This window comes from Bison bison, unplaced genomic scaffold, assembly GCF_000754665.1.
Source record: "Bison bison bison isolate TAMUID 2011002044 unplaced genomic scaffold, Bison_UMD1.0 scf7180017864390, whole genome shotgun sequence".
NCBI classification, from domain to species: domain Eukaryota; kingdom Metazoa; phylum Chordata; class Mammalia; order Artiodactyla; family Bovidae; genus Bison; species Bison bison.
This window is the reverse complement of record NW_011494962.1, coordinates 5,459,755-5,471,839: the sequence shown is the minus strand read 5'-3', so window position 1 is coordinate 5,471,839 and position 12,085 is coordinate 5,459,755. Positions and strand designations below refer to the sequence as shown.

At 40.9% G+C, this 12,085-nt stretch overlaps 1 protein-coding gene across 1 annotated transcript; it reads left to right on the top strand.

The window, feature by feature from the left end:
• Nucleotides 1-2,621: 2,621 nt before the first annotated feature.
• On the top strand, nt 2,622-6,224 carry MGP (matrix Gla protein). Its single transcript, XM_010858728.1, has 4 exons — nt 2,622-2,764; nt 4,276-4,308; nt 5,168-5,243; nt 5,846-6,224. The coding sequence occupies exons 1-4, from the start codon at nt 2,704-2,706 to the stop codon at nt 5,985-5,987; spliced, it is 312 nt and encodes a 103-aa protein (XP_010857030.1). The 5' UTR covers nt 2,622-2,703; the 3' UTR covers nt 5,988-6,224.
• The last annotated feature ends 5,861 nt before the right edge of the window (nt 6,225-12,085 follow it).

Genomic DNA, 12,085 nt, shown 5'->3' with positions numbered 1-12,085 from the left:
TTTCTCCCCCTCCACTTTTTTCTACCCCTATTTTTTTCTCTCTCATAAGTCAATCTTGGCCTTTTCCCATACAAAAGCTCCATCGAGTTAGTCCAAATCCTCTTTATAAGGATACATGACTGGAGTTGACACATACAGAATTGTCTTTGAGACAATTTAGATAGCCAGTTGGCACTAGAAAAGACCAAGTGATACGGGAGGAAAGAAATAGAAGGGCTCTGAATTCTCACACATGCATGAATGCTAATCATTTACGAATCCTACATAAATGGAATTGAGCATAGGAGAACTCAGGCAGAGATGGAAACAGTGAAAGGAAAGATGAGAGACTTATGAGGGACAGTTTCCAAAAGGAAGTGTTAGCCTTACAAAACCCAAAACAAGTCTGATGCTACTCTCAGAGGAAAACTTGCAGTCTTTCAGCGTCATCTGTGTATGTTCTATTGAGAATGAACACCTTGGATCTGGTTAAAACAGCTAAAGTTGTTGACAGTTGTGCCAGGAAGAGTTAGGATCAACTGCAAACTAATATGGGCTGTAAAATGTAATGTTTTTCCCTAACTTCCTGTTTTTCCTGAGAAGAAAATAATAAATCCTTTATTTAAAAAAAAAAAAAAAGGACAATAAAAAGAGATGCATAAACGTTTAGGAAACCCAGTGGAGGCTGTGTTTAAAATGACTTGTGAAAAAAAGGTGAAGCTTAAATTGGGCTTCCCTGGTGGCTCAGAGGTTAAAGTGCCTGCAATGCGGGAGATCTGGGTACGATCCCTGGGTGGGGAAGATCCCCTGGAGAAGGAAATGACAACCCACTCTAGTGTTCTTGCCTGGAGAATCCCATGGACGGAGGAGCCTGGTGGGCTACAGTCCACAGGGTCACAAACAGTCGGACATGACTGAGCGACTTCACTTCACTTTAAATTGGAAAGAGAAATATAAGATTTTCAAGTTTGGATTTAGAGAATGGAAAAATAAATAATTATGAGATCAGAAAGCTGACAGAGCATAACTGCTCTCTGCATTTGGGAGTAGAGGGGATTGTTAGAATCAACTGGAAAAAGATGGAGCTAGTGTACATCATAAAGCACATGTTTGTAGCTGGAGAAGAGAGAATCTGTAAAAGTGAAAGTGTTAGTCCCTCAGTCATGTCTGACTTTTTGCGACCCCATGGACAGTAGCCCACCAGGCTCCTCTGTCCTTGGGATTCTCCAGGCCCTGGAGTAGGTAGCCATTCCCTTCTCCAGGGGGTCTTCCTGACCCAGGGATCAAACCCAGGATTCCTGCATTGTAGGCAGATTCTTTACCATCTGAGCTACCAGGGAAGTCCACCCCAATAAGGCAAAAACAGTGAGGTAAAAGGCTCTGTCTAGCTGTTCATCATTGCTCCTAGAAATTAATCTTCATTGAAAAGTATACCCACTCACCCCATTGCAGCCCCTTTTGCTCTTCCAGCCCAAGTTAGAGGTTCTGCAACTTTAGCTCTTCCACATCTGCTGTTCTGTGACACAAGTCTATTTTTCTGTTGAGAAGACTCTTGGGTACCCAGGCAACAGGGACACATCTGATAGAAAAGGTTTTCTGATTGTCCAAGAGGATAAAAAAATAAAAGATCTTTGTCTACAAGACAACCAGAGACACCAAATTGCAATCGAAGGATTGCAATAAGAAATAGAGATATAGAGCTTCTGATTCTGATGGAGGTGTGTGTTTATGGAGGTGTGTGTTTGTGAAGGTGTGTGTTTGTGAAAATCTGTCTTGGAGGATACAGGACAGCTCAAGAGCAAAGTGAATAATAAGGAGGTTCTTACCTCCTTAGGGACTGTCTTGTTTGTCTCTAGGTCCCCACATCACCTAGCAGGTACCTTGCATCTCATCTGCCACTCACTAAAAGCGCATTGAATTATTTCATTATCAAGACAATGCCTTCGGACAATGTGAGGTGGGTATCCTTGCTGCACTTTAGATGAGTGATAGCCAGCCTAAGAGGGCATCAGTGTGCAGGTCTGCACTCAAGTCACAAAACTGGATGGGCAAGTTGCTGCTGAGCCAATGGAGGAAACAGAAGCCAGGGGGTCCTTGGCCATCCCCGTCCTGCTGAGCACTTGGAAAAACTGCAAAAGGGGTATATCACCAGGCGAACACCCAAGTGGTTAGGATTAACAGTTCAGCCCTACTAGGAAAATAATTCTAAATTAGAACCAGCACAGAAAGTGAAGTCCTTTCTCCCCCAGAACCTCTCATCCATCCATCAGGGGAGTGAAGAGAACACTATGGCTTTGTGTATGGACCAAACCTGAAAGACCCAAAGTCAAGGCCAGGGAGGGCAGACCAGAGAAGGAATTAGAAAGGCAAACACGTGTTTGTGGCAACTCCCTTCTCTGTGGACCTGAGCCCAGGTCTGACCCAAACATAGGGCAGCCACAACTTGTGTACCAGGGCAGTATCCTGCCATACAAGTCAGGTCCAGGAGTGAGGGAAAACTGCCCACCCGGAGTAGATAATATCTGGAAGGAATGAGTATTTGGGAAAAGTCCCAGTGCTCATTGAATGCCAACCAGTCTCCACCTTCTCCGGCCCCCTCCCACTGGTTCCACCCCTTTCAGCTGCTCTGATTCTTATAAAAACCCCACAGGCTTTCACCAACAGCCTGTAGTTGTCTCTCCCCACTGCTGCTCCAGGAGACGGTGCGAGTGACCCGGAGACACCATGAAGAGCCTGCTCCTTCTCTCCATCCTGGCTGCCTTGGCCGTGGCAGCTCTGTGTTATGGTGAGAACTTTCTCCTGCTCTCTCTCTGTTTTTGTTTTTTTCTTTTCTGCCTCTGACTTCAGTTTTCATGGATTTTTTCCTCTCCCTCCTTCTCTTCTTTCCTTTTTGCTCTTATAATCTTAGAGGACCATGAATTTGACATTTCCCAAGTCCTTTGAGCACTGATCTGCTCCATCAAGTCTTTTTTTTTTTTTTTCCATCATATTTTTTACCTCTTCAATATCCAGACTCTTGTATGTAACTTAACAGACAAGTTCTTTCTATGGTAAGTTGCTCTATACCTGGAAACTTTGCTATTTCAGGGAAAAAAAAAAAAAAGATATCAACTCTCCAGCCCCTAAGCTCTCATTTAAACAAATAAGGATGTTTATTTTGACTTTGGTTACAATTGGTTAAGGGTACTGGTTGAATCACTTACCTTTAAGAAAACCAGTTTTCACTCGAAGTGATATGTATGGCCTTCTTTAGGAGAAGAACAATCTCATGACGTTAACATTTTTTTTAGTGAATGAATTTTAAAAAAAAGTTTTACATTTAAAGAATCTCAGAGAAAAATCACTTTCTTAGTTTCTATTGTTAAAAGACCAATTTTGCCTGGTTCTCTGTGTTGTTAAATATATGTGTGTCTGTTCAAAGCTAATGAAAAGAAATCTCAGGCAACATGATTTAGGTCATTCAGTCTTATGGTTCAATTATGTGGATATTCTAGGTTTCCTTGAGCCTCAATTATATTAACAGCTATCTGTAGTTTACTCCTTAGTCTTGAAATTATTCGCCAGTTTTCTGTATCAGAGTACTTGGTTTTTCACCTTCTTTTTAACTTTTCAAGCACACTCATATGCTTATAACTATGAGTTTCTTTTTTTTTTTTTTTTTTTTAACTATGAGTTTCTTATTGCCAAATTTACCTGCTTTGCCTAGGAGAATGGGAGAAAGAAGAAATCTTTTCCTTCGGCATCGTCTCAGTTCTTTCTCTGACCTGGCATCGTGCCCAATGTGAGATGTCAGCTGAAGCCAGTGGTTTCTGTGGCTGTCAGTTTAACACAGGTTCTTAAGAGGCTTTCAGAACCTCTTAGGAACCTGTCGTGGAGAAGCCTGGCCAAGCCATCTGCCCAGTCTGCCTGGAGAGTCTTGCCTGTCTCCTCAATGTTATGTCCCTTCCTTGATTTCAGGTCCCAAATTAAATCAAGGAAGGCTCCCTGGAGACTTACATGCAGCACTTAAATTATTTTACCAGCCTAAAGACTTCATAGCTCTTAGAAAATTTTAGCTTAAACCAGGGCCACTGGCTCCTTTAACACCAGAAAAACTAAAGAGTAGACGTATCCCAGCAAGAACAGAGCTAGAGAAACAGCTCATAAATCCTAAATGCCTGAAATTTGTAATAACCACACTGCCAAATATACTCCTCCCATCTTTTTGACTCTTCCCTTCCCTTCCTTCCCTATATTTAAACTCCTGTGGTCTGTAAAAAGTAACAATAAAATGAATCTTTTTTTTTTTTATTCCAGAATCTCACGAAAGCCTGGAATCCTATGAAATCAGTAAGTAAATATTTGAATTCCTTATTGGAATCTCAGGTATTGAAGAATCTCCTAATTCTTAAAAAGACAAAATGATAATACCCATAACAGAGAGGAAAAAGAGGATATCTTTTGGAAAAGTAAAGTAAATTTTAAAAGTCAATGACTATAAAAAAAATCACCAGATGAGCAATTTTTAAATTTGTAAGATGGCAAGTATGCTTTCGACATACTTACGAACCATAAAATCTCATTTGGAAATTTCAAGTTGGCACCACAACAACCACACAGATGGAAAATGAGGACTAGTGACAAATGACAAAGTACAGGCTTGGCGGCCAAGTCAGCTGGGAGACCACACACATCAGCATTCTGCTGGACACTATTGAATATAAATATAAATACTTATAAAGACTGAGTAGAGAAATAAATACCATGCTTATCTTTAATGTGTTTATGGTTTTATGATGTTTAAACTGTTCATTTACTGAAAATCTAAAATTATGTTTTAAGGCCTCAGGACAAAGAGGATTTCTCCTTATAGGAATGAAAAATACACTCGAGTAGAAATACCAAAATCAAGAAAGGCAAAATGACTACCCAAAGCAAAATAAACAAGCAAGGTCTATAGTAGCCTGTGTGCCAAGTCTCTAGTAACCCACATGTAGGTTATTAATTTCTTTGGATCAGGCAGTTTATGAAATTTGCTTTATCTCCCCCTTTACTCTTCATAGTTATGAAACTATGAAACTAATTTTCATAGTTACATGAAATACACAAATGAATGAGTGAGTTTTCAAATATATTTGTGTCAGAGAATACTCACAGAAATATTATCAATGACCGATTGCCTAAAACTCCACCTATTTTCTGTTTTAAGATCCCTTCATTAACAGGAGAAACGCTAACAGCTTTATATCACCACAACAGAGATGGAGAGCGAAAGCCCAAGAGAGGTAGGTGATGACACGTGATGGGGGAGATCATTATTCCCAGATCTGAATGGAGGGAGAAATGGATTTTTTTTTTTCGATAATATGTATTATTTCTAAGCATATTCCAAAATCAAAGAATTTAAAAACAATGTAGAAAACCAAGTGAATTTCTAGAAGACTATTTTGTGAAAGGCCCAGAAAGGAAAGGGAGGGAGGAGGTAAAGGAGGAAAGACAGAAAATTTCTGTTTTTATTGAAAAAGAAAATTCCCCCTCTTTCACCTTTCCTCCTTGTTCTGTAAATATCTCTTCATCCTGGGGGAATCCCTGGTGGCTCAGACTGTAAAGAATCCACCTGCAGTGAAGGAGACCTGGGTTCGATTCCTGAGTCAGGAAGATCCCCTGGAGAAGGGAATGGCTACCCACTCCAGTATTCTTGCCTGGAAAATTCCATGGACAGAGGAACCTGGCTGGCTACAGTGCATGGGGTCACAAAGAGACACACCCGATCCACTAACACTATGGGATCTCTCTACGGTATTTTCGCATTCTTTTTTTCTTACTTCTCCACTTCCTTTACGCCTCTCAATTTGGGCTTTTTTTTTTTTTTTTTCTCACTTTCTAGAATCCGAGAACTCAACAAGCCTCAATACGAGCTCAACCGGGAAGCTTGTGATGACTTCAAACTTTGCGAACGCTATGCCATGGTGTACGGATACAACGCTGCCTACGACCGTTATTTCCGGCAGCGCCGAGGGGCCAAATGAGACTGGACAAAAGTCTCTTTCCAGAGCCTGGTGCCTGGTTTTGTATTCCCTTGCAGTAGCATTACTGAACTATATAGAAACATACAAATCGCTTAATTGTTCCTTAAACGTTCTTGTCTGGCTGCATCCCTCTTTCCTGCCCACAGGTTGAAAAGTAATGAATATGAAACGAAGTGAAGGTCAAGGGGGAATTAAGATGTGTGATTCTTCCATAATAAACTTCTGGTTGGATACTTACATTTTGAGTCTGATTTCTTCTGGGAAAATACTGAGATATTTCAATCAAGGCCCACCTAGCCCAGAACAGGAGACTCTGTTAACCGTGTTCTAATGCTGATCAGTGCACAGGAAAACTAACCTTAGAAGACACTTGCCCGGCTGTAGTTTGTCTAGATTCTCTCTACCTCGGGATCAGTGAATGGCTGCTTCTTATTATGTGTTTTCCAGGATTTTCAAATATCATAGATGATCGACCATATGATTTTCCTGCTCCCAAGATTTAAATGGCTCCTAAATTCCTTCTGTGTGGTTTCTAGATTCTGTACCCTGGCTCATCACCCTTATCTTAATATTATCATATCCTAAGAGGCTATGGTTTTGACTCTTACTGGAACCAAAAAAATATGTGTGCTTCCAAAACAACTCAACATTTTTAGAGGATTTGAACCCGGATTTTGGAGCCATACAAAATACTAGAGCTCCCTTCAATCTCATTTGCCAATGAGGAGGCTGCAGAGTCTCCTGCTTGGTAATTAGGGACAAAATCCAGGATTTCTCAATCCCCATTCAGACCTTGTTCTTCTCTGCCCTGAGAACTAGTTCATGTCCATCTCTACATCCATTCCTTCCGATAGGCCCACTGCCTTCATAGCTTTAGTGCAGTATCTTTCTAAGCCTTCAAAACCCAGCTTAAGATTAAAGCACTTTATGAAATCTATAATGGTTAAATCCACCCAGTTCCCATCACAGTACTCAAGCCAGCATCCAGCCCCCCAAGATTCATGTAGAGTCACTTTGCTGTAGAGCAGTGATTGGCACAACATTGTAAATCAACTGTATTTCATGTTGAGAATGCATGTATATAAAGATTCAAGTATAATGGTATTGTTCAATTCGTGTTTTGATTAAATTTCTTTTTATGTATATTTGTCTAACATTATGGTAAATTCTTGGAGGGTAGGCACTGTAACTGCAATTTCTTTTCTCTCTATAACCTTGTTGCTATGTTCTGGCTGTAAAGGGTAATTCAATGAAAGCAGAAAAAAACAGACTGACAGTCATGGGGAGTGATCAGCCAATTCTGAAACTGATTCATCACAATAATGTGTTGTATAATTTCAACTATCATCATATTAATATAGTGATGGGTGTTTTACAATTTTCTAACCTTTTTTGCAAGCTCTAATTCATTAGATCTTAGAACAAAACAGAAAATAAGTAATATTAGATGGTAAAATTGAAACTCAAAGGGGTAACTTTCTGAAGATACTGTAGTAAATGCATGTTGGTGTGGTCTGGTCTGTTTTTCTTGTTCTGGGGTTTATTGAATTCTTGAAATGCATTGGATTTAGAAAATTTTCAGCCATTATTTCTTCAAATATTTTCACTCCTTCACTCCTCCTTTGGAGATTGCAGTGATAAGCACATTAATCACTGGCAGTTTTTCCATAGCTCCAACAAATCATTTTCATTTTTATAAGTTGTTTTTTCTTTACTGTTTCATTTTTATGGTTTCTTTTAATGTATCTATAACCTTACCAACTTTTTCTTCAGCAATGTATAATTTACTGTTAATCCAATTGAATGTATTTTTCATCTCAGTCATTATAGTTTTCATCTCTAGAAGTTTGGTATAGGTGTTTTAATATTCTCCATGTCTCAACTTTTTTTCACATATTGGATACAGTTTTGGTGACTATTTGCTTCCCTGATGACTCAGTGGTAAAGAATCCACCGGCCAATGCAAGAGACGAGGGTTCAATCCTTGGGTTGGGAAGATCTCCTGGAGAAGGAAATGGCAGCCCACTCCATTGTTCTTGCCTGGAGAATCCCATGGATAGAGGAGCCTGGTTGGCTACAGTCCACTGGGTCACAAAGAGTCAGACACAACTGAAGTGACTTAGCATGCACACACTAACTTCCAAGTCTTAAAGTTCCAGGAACCAGATCTATAACCGTCATTCAGATAATAAAGTGGGGACCCAAGGTCCTTAAGTGCCAGACCTCTTATATATTATACAACATTAAATTAATAGTTTTTGAGCTGGCAAGAAGCTCAGCAATAACCTAATTCAACTCCTTCCTTTTAACTGAGTAATTTGAGAGCTAAGAGACTAAATGACTATTCCAAGGACAGGTAATTCTATCCTCTTAAGAAATTTGCTTGTATTGACCTCATAAAAATCTAAGCCCTTAAGTCAATTTTTAAAGGGTTATAAACAAATGGTCTATATATTTGTATCAATCTCCAATTGGTCACACTTCCCCATCTGATAAAGCTATTTTTAATGTAATTTCCACCTCAGTCAGAATTCTATGTTCTCAGTTCCATTTCTTTTTTGGTATATTCTGGTATATTTTGGTATATTCCAGAGCTAAGACAGATAAAGTGATAGCTCACAGGTTCTACTATTTCCCTTTCATGATCTTGGTAAGTCCTTTCATGGGAGTAGTAAATCCTGGGAACCAAAGAGTGTTTAAACACAGACAAGATATTCTGCTCCCATCCCATAAAAGCAATTTAGCATTTTAGCATAGCATTTGAGAATTATAAAAACTACGGAACTGGGTCTTCCACTTCCACCACTTGGAAATGTGAAATTCTCCTTTAATTCATCTTGCTGTACTTCAGTTTCCTTATGTCAAATAAGATGATTCTAGTTCCCACCTTAGAGTTGTAAATATTAAATAAACGAATATATGTAAAATGCCTGAAATACTGCCTAGCATAGAGTAAGTCCTAATAAGTGGTAAGCATTTCTTCTGTTATTTTTTATTGTACTATTGCTATTACTATAAAGCACCATACTCTGGATCTTAAGAAATGACAAGACAATTCGTCTTTGGAGAGTCTCATTTATATCTTGAAGGCAGTTATAACAAAAGACCATTGGTAGCACTGGCCAGCTTGTACCCACACCATTCTCCCTCTCTTCTACCTATGCTGACAAAACATGCAGTTTCAGAAGATCAAGATAGGATTTAAGGAAAACGTATGATCTTAGCTTTCATGCTCAACTAGGCTTGGGATTCTTATAGCCACACTTTTGCATCATAATAAAATAATAAAATATCCACAATAGAATGGAGTTAAACGTAAATACTTACATAGTAGCAGTATGTTCAACATTATTTTCATTCATCAGTTCAGTTCAGTCGCTCAGTTGTGTCCAACTCTGTGACCCCACAGATTGCAGCACACCAGGCCTCCCTGTCCATCACCAACTCCAGGAGTTTACTCAAACTCATGTCCATTGAGTCGGTGATGCCATCCAACCATCTCATCCTCTGTTGTCCCCTTCTCCTCACTCCTTCAATCTTTCCCAGCATCAGGGTCTTTTCAAATGAGTCAGCTCTTCGCATCAGGTGGCCAAAGTATTGGAGTTTCAGTTTCAACATCAGTCCTTCCAATGAATATTCAGGACTGATTTCCTTTAGGATGGACTGGTTGGATCTCCTTGCAGTCCAAGGGACTCTCAACAGTCTTCTCCAACACCGGAGTTCAAAAGCATAAATTCTTCGGCACTCAGCTTTCTTTATAGTCCAACTCTCACATCCATACATGACTACTAGAAAAATCATAGCCTTGACTAGACAGGCCTTTGTTGGCAAAGTAATGTCTCTGCTTTTTAATATGCTGTCTAGGTTGGTCATAACTTTTCTTCCAAAGAGTAAGCATCTTTTAATTTTCATTCATACATCTCACCTTTACAATAATAGAAATCTGCAAGTAATATTGTTGTTCTACTCTGAATTTTTGAGCACCATGATTATCCATCATTAGTAGACTTTCCTTCAACTTCTCCATCTTACTGCTTCTGGCTTAGTTTTTTGTCACATTGTAACAGATCAGGATGAGCTCAGCCCTTAGGAGGTGGCCATTGCTGTGCCTCATTACTCTGCTCCCTGTCACTAGGCAATAGGTCTTGCTCAGCCATTGTTCAGGTGCCTCAGTGGGACCCTCCCACAAGCAACCAACTGTAATGAGTGGCCATTAGCTGTCCTGCTCAGGTTTTGGTCAGTATTGCAGTGGGGCCTGCCCACTGGTAACGGTCAATGAGGAACAACTGGGGAAACGACTCAGTCAAGGGTCAGTGGTGTGGTGGTCATCAGGTGGAAAGTAAGTTAAGAGGCAAATTCAGGCCTTCTCCTGGAGGCCTTCCAGCTCACCCAGCCTTGGGCCAGTGGGTGAACCGGGGGGCCTGGGGAACAGACTGGGGACTACATCCTGGGGGCTCCAGAGCCCTGACTAAGGCCCTCCACTAGCCTTGAGGAGTGGTGAACCTCTCCCCCATCCCTGTCTCTGTGACCTTCTAGCAGTGGCCGTCTGTCTGGGTCGCAGTTTTTGAGACCCGGTCTCCCCATTTGTGTGGCTTGAGGAGACTGAGGGGCAGTTGGATGCCTGGCTCCCTCAAAGATGACAGCTGGGCAGGATGTGGGAACCTGGCCCTGAAGGAGCTGCCAGCTAAGATCTGCCTCTTAACCAGGACTGGGACCTTGGAGTGTGAGAGTTGTGCCTTGGGGCTTTGCACTTTCTGGTCAGGACAGAGAATAACATTCATCTGGTAGAGATTTACAGGAATATCGTCACTTGACCATGACCAGACCTCAAGAAAAAAGGACCTGACACCAAGAAGTCTGCAACAACTAACCATGCCCATCCCTCACCTTTGCCTTTAAAGGGACTTGCTGAAAGCTTTCAGTAACTTTGGGGTTCTTAGGGCATGAGCCAACCATCTCCTTGTATGAATCTGAAATAAACCTCTCTGTTCCAAACTCTAATGTTTAGTATTGATGGGCCTCACTGTGCCTTTGAACACACAGGCTTGTGATTTCGGTAACAATATTACAGATTCTTTACTGTCTGAGCCACCAGGGAAGCCCTTACAGAACTCTAATGAGAATAAATTCTTTGTTGTTGTTGTTAATTTATTTATTACTTATTTTTGGCAGCACTGGGTTGTCATTGGATGTAGCACACGGTCTTTCTCTACTTGTGGAGAGCAGGGGCTACTCTTTGCTGTGGTTCACAGTCTTGCTCAGGCTCAGTAGTTGTGGCCCACAGGCTTACTTACCCTGTAGCATGTGGGATCTCCCTAGACCATGGGTCAAACCATGTCCCCTGCATTGGCAGGTGGATTCTTTATCACTGGGGGCACCAAGGAAGTTCAAATGAGAGTAAATTTTACCTCAAGTTCATTTTGATTTGAAATTCTGAAACATTGCCTAGATTGCCTCTGAGTTTTCATTTGTGAAGTAGGGTCCAATTTCATCCTAGATGGTCCTTCTCTGAAACCCAGACATTGTTATCTCTCTGACCATCACCATCTTCCATGCCCCCTCCCCCAGTAAAAATCCCTGACAATTGAAATTAATTCAGAATGAATATATTAATCTACTCTGCTTTTTCTAAAAGAATGGGAAACCTGTATCGGGAAAGTGTTAAACACCGTAAACCAACAAGCATTTTATACTGGTGGGTCTCCAATAGGAAGAATACATGGATCTGAGAACTGAGGTATAAAAGCAAAAGTGGCTCTATTATATTTTTTAATCCACATGAGGAATTTGTTTTCTATCCTTAAAATTCTAATATCTGTGAGCCTGGAGATCTTGGTTCATATGGAGAGAACAATTCCACCATGGATGTTGGAAGAGTCCTACTTAAGCTCCGGCTAGTCCTAGAGCAGGCCTTGGAGTGGGTGAGCTTCGGTAGCTGCAGCCTGTGGGCTCAGTAGTTGTGCCATGTGGACTCTTCCCAGACCAGGGATCAAACTTGTGTCCCTGGGGTTTCCCTGGTGGCTCAGTGGCAAAGAATCCACCTGCCACCTCAGGAGACATGGGTTCCATCCCTGACTCAGGAAGATCCCACAGGCCAT